Source organism: Lathyrus oleraceus, chromosome 2 (assembly GCF_024323335.1).
Source record: "Lathyrus oleraceus cultivar Zhongwan6 chromosome 2, CAAS_Psat_ZW6_1.0, whole genome shotgun sequence".
NCBI classification, from domain to species: Eukaryota; Viridiplantae; Streptophyta; class Magnoliopsida; order Fabales; family Fabaceae; genus Lathyrus; species Lathyrus oleraceus.
In genome coordinates, this window is record NC_066580.1 from 148031002 (window position 1) to 148035632 (window position 4631).

A 4631-nucleotide genomic window follows, 5' to 3' on the forward strand; every position below is an offset into this window, starting at 1 on the left:
CAAGATAGTTCAATCCACCAATTAAATATAACCATTCAATTTTCAAACAGTCATGCTTTTGCACATGTAGAGTTTATGTAAGTTTTAATTTTTTAATTTCGATTTAAAAGTTGGATTTGGTAAGTCTAATTTTGTCTATTTGGTAAAATAGCATGGTATGCTTTTCTACCTCATTAAAAAAAAAGTTGATGTGATTGATTAAGCCTTTGCTTGAAAGTTGGTAGGGAATGGCTTTGGGAGGAAATAAAGGGAAAAGTAGGAAATTTTCTCAACTTGAGTCTACAAGGAAAGGCTTAAACAAGAATCCAATAAAACAAAACTTAAAATGAAACACACAAAAAAAAGGTTGCTTGCTACTACAACAAGTGTTTTTTTTCTAACCCCTCCTAAAGTTCCTACTCTCAACTTTTTTCAGTAAGACATCCATGCTGTTTTTGTGTCTGATATAGGCATGGCAATTGCAAAACCTGACTCTGATTTGCTGAACTTATCTATCACATCCTTGATTAGTTTTCCTGCTATGAAAGATAACCCTGAGGCTGCAAGTGCCATTGAGACATAGTATAACACAGTTTTGAAATATGACTTAGGTGGTCTTTGAGTGTAAACTTTCCCAATAGTAAGCAGAATGATGCATGCAACAGAACTTGCTGCCACTATCGCAAGCTTAACTTCGTCGTAGTAACTCTTATTAATCAAGACGCCGTAGATAATGAGGGGGACAGAACCAAATATCAGGAACGAGAACACGGCTATAACGGCGTGGAACACAAAGTTTGATCGTTGTCCTAGTAGCTCTTGATACCGATCTCGCGCATTTGACTGCACTTGTTCCCCTCTAGCATGACTGTCTTTCAGGTCTTTAAGCTGGAGAAAAGGACAAGAAGAAAAAGGCTTAACTGGGATTTTTCGTATAAAGTAAGAGATCTCGACTGTTACGGAAAAAAATCAATGACTGATGTTCGTAAATGGAAAGCTACTACTCACATTATGTGCAAGGATGAAAAGTCCACCGATCAAATTTGCGAATCCCAGTGCAATAATATTCACTGCAGTAAACACAAGACATGGATTTGTCACAGAAGTACTTAACATTCGGAAACAAATGTATTGATCAATTAACTATGTGTATGTGCGTGTGCGTGTTTGAGAGAGAGACAGCGCACTTACATGGGGTAACACCAGAACTAACTGCGGATGACACAATTCCGAGGCTTGTGATTGACTCAACTAAACCGCCATACACAATGCTTTTAACTATTTCCCACTTTTTCGGTTCAACAATTTCATCTCTACGTTGTTCACGGATACCTACTTGAGTTTGAGGTTCTGTCGCAATAGCACCATCCACTGGAACATTATCTTCTGTCTGCAATGTTGTGATCTCATTTGCTTCTCCACCATCAACGTCGACAATCACATCACCTGCACGATAGTAACAACTAGGCTTATTATACAAACTGAGAAGAAAATTTACTGAAGATAACCATTTCATGAACATACCTTGATTTTCTTTTCTAAAATTATCGATATCCTGCCGAACTTTATTAAGCAGTGAAATATCCGTTTTCAATGGAAATAACGCATCTATTGCAGAACTTGTGCTGTCAAATGACTGAACCGGTGGTTGTGCTCCGCTTTGCCACAAAGAGGAATCAATATTCTTAACAGTTTCAGGCATCTTGTTAACATCTTTTGGTGTATCCTCAATTACTAGAGACCCGACAGTTACACTTGTAGGAACAGGAAATTTCGGTTTCTCTTGATAATGATTCAGAACGGTGCCTTTTGTAGTTTCTCTAGAACTAACAATTGTTTCAGTAGAAGTTGTAGTTACCGAGTTAACACTCTTGTACTCAGATACTGTCCCGTTAGAATAGTTCATTGAGGACGTTACTTCGACAGTATCTGCATCAGAATGATATAATGAAATAAGCAACGCCACTTCGAACAAAATGAATCAATAGAATGAATAATGCAGTAAGAAACTTGAAACTCAATTATGCAGCTTTAAGAATTCTAACGCTCAATTTATCGGTATGATTTCAGTTGATTTGTTTTTGAGAAAACAGATGAAACTATTATCTTTAAATCTCAAGCATACTTGTTTTTGTTGTATCCACTGAAGACTGCTTTCTCTCTCTGTCATCGGTCCTTGGTTTTCTAGTCAGCGATTGTTCTTTTTCTGAAAAATCTATGAAATCCTGCACAACACTCTGCTCTCCATTTGAGGAAATTGTAGAATTCATTGTTTCGTGTCCGTGAATAACACCTGACACCGGTTTTGCATTAATCGGAGCTGCAACAGCAAGTGGACCTTCTGGATGACTAATTTCAGAGGAGGATAGTATAGTCGAAGTTACTGTTGACTGATTCTGCTCCGCAGGACCAGTTCTAGAAGGCTCGTGCGAAGTGTCACCTGCTATACAGAGAAATAGAAAGCGTCGAAAAAGTTTGAAATAAGCTTCATCATCATGCAAGTGAATTCACTTAGAAGTACCGATGTAAAAACTATTAAAAGAACAACAAAAAACCTTGTTCGGTAGATGTTTTCCTCTTATAAGTAAATAACGAGATGAACCAATTTGGATTGGAGACTTGTATATTAGAAGAATTTTGCAAACTGCTTGCAGGATTTTGCAAAGTTTCATGCTTGCCGGAACCACCAAAATTACGGAACAGATTGAAACCTTTTCCTGTCAAAATTAACGAGATCGTTAGGTTCATATATAGCTTGGAGTGCATGAATCAAAGACAACATTATGCTTTGCAAGTTAGAAAAAATAACTGACTTACCACTAGGAATGAAGATGCTGAAGCACGACAAACATCTGAATCCTTCTACTTCTTTCTCGGGATGATCGTCATCGTCGTGATCACGATCAGCAGCAGCAGAAGCAGCAGGAGGTGGATCCAGGTTTGTAATTTCAGATGTTACGCCTTGGTCAACTTCACGTGCAGTACTACTACTAACCACGTTATTTTCAACTATCGATTCTAACCTATCGCGTTTTCCTTTGTTGTCTAATACATGAATGTTCCTTTTTCTTTTCTTGAGGATAACCCTTTTGGTAATGCAAGATTTGCAATTAGGACAAAACAAATCATGTGTCTCTTGTTTTGCAATTACTAGCTCAACATCAAACTCTTTCTCTTGCTGATCAATCTCATTTTTCGAGTTACTTTCCTTTTCGGTTTCTTCATGAAAATTCACAGCAGGTGTAGCTTGTTCGTCAGATGAGTTACATAAAGCGGATAATTCTGAACCATTAGGAAATTTGTTGAGTTCGCTGCGTAAACTACTTTGAATGGCTGAATTTTCCACTTGTACATAAAACTTACTCTCCTCGTGATTTTTAGTATCGCCATTTTCATCTCTATTAAGTCCACTCACTTCATCACCTGCAAACATGAAACAAATTCAATTGAGTTCCAACTTTTTACATAAGATTGTGCATGAACATTAAAGCTGTTTTTCCACTTATATGAAAAGCGGATATGCTATAAGTTCTTAATTAAGCTGTTTTTCCAAATAGGGCTTAAATTTTGAAACTGACTGAGAAAAATCAACTGTGACAATATCACCAACAAATTTAACAACCGAGGTAACTTCAGAATCCAACTCGAACTACACGGATCAGAAAAGCAATTGTGTGTGCTTCAGAATCTTGGCATCAACCACTGACCTTTAGTTTCCCAAACAAAACAAGGTCCATGTTGAATCAAAATTTTGACATTCAGCAGCAGGTGAGGGTAGTAGTATCCCTTACGACTGTCGAATCGGTCCGTCGACCATGTGCAATGGTGACATTTCCACACTCCTTCATCCATAAAAAGTAATTTATTTTCATTCATAGCACTATTATGGATCTAGTAATGTCTTTAACTACACAGACTCAGTTTAACTAATCTTGGTAATGAGAGTGATGCAACAACAAACACATAAAAAATTGAAAAAGCAAAAATAGTATCATCTTTTATTAATCCTCTCAATTAAGATTGCTATAGTACATAATTAATAAAACAAAAGAAAGTGGTTTTTACCTTGCTCTTTGTCAAAGTAAACACTGTTACTATTCTGCACTATATTATCAGCACTAAAAGTATCATCAGTTATGGCTTCTCCATTTGTTGGTTCTTCTCCAACAAACTCAGCCACAGCTACACAATCTTCTTCTTCATCATCATCATCAAAATCGTTGTTATAATCACCAACATTTCCTTTCTCTTCAACTTCTTCCTCTTTCTGCAAAGAAGATCCATCTATGTCTTTCACAGCTGTAGAACCTCCATTGCTATGAGCACCACCACCATTGCTAACAGTAACAGAAGAACAGGAAGACGAAGAAGAAGAGGAAGAGGATGCTACAACCACATCTTTCACAGTGTTTCTTTTCAAAGGAAAATCATCTACTTGATCTTGGTTTTCTTCATTGTCATCATGCAAAATCATGATGGTTTGATGTTGGTTTGACATGGAGAGAGACAAAAAAAGTAAGACAAGATTGGGGTGTTATGGGATAAACATGGACATTATATTGAGTGGAGTTTAATGTTTGTTGTTATGTTTGGTTTTGTTTGAAGGTTTTGCACTTATGTAGCCTCACCTACTTCTGTTTACTTAGACATGG

At 36.9% G+C, this 4631-nt stretch overlaps 1 protein-coding gene across 3 annotated transcripts; it reads right to left on the reverse strand.

Annotated features, from left to right (window-relative positions):
• Positions 1–244: 244 nt before the first annotated feature.
• Positions 245–4631, reverse strand: LOC127118591 (membrane protein of ER body-like protein). Of its 3 annotated transcripts, none has more exons than XM_051048807.1 (9): positions 4045–4631; positions 3687–3821; positions 2797–3402; positions 2535–2696; positions 2105–2422; positions 1504–1908; positions 1171–1425; positions 988–1049; positions 245–867 (listed from the first exon to the last, which is right to left on the reverse strand). In XM_051048807.1, the coding sequence occupies exons 1-9, from the start codon at positions 4475–4477 to the stop codon at positions 412–414; spliced, it is 2832 nt and encodes a 943-aa protein (XP_050904764.1). In that variant the 5' UTR covers positions 4478–4631; the 3' UTR covers positions 245–411. The 3 variants fall into 3 exon arrangements, with proteins under 3 accessions (XP_050904764.1, XP_050904765.1, XP_050904766.1); XM_051048808.1 differs by having other exon boundaries at positions 2105–2419; positions 4045–4630; XM_051048809.1 differs by lacking the exon at positions 3687–3821 and having other exon boundaries at positions 4045–4628.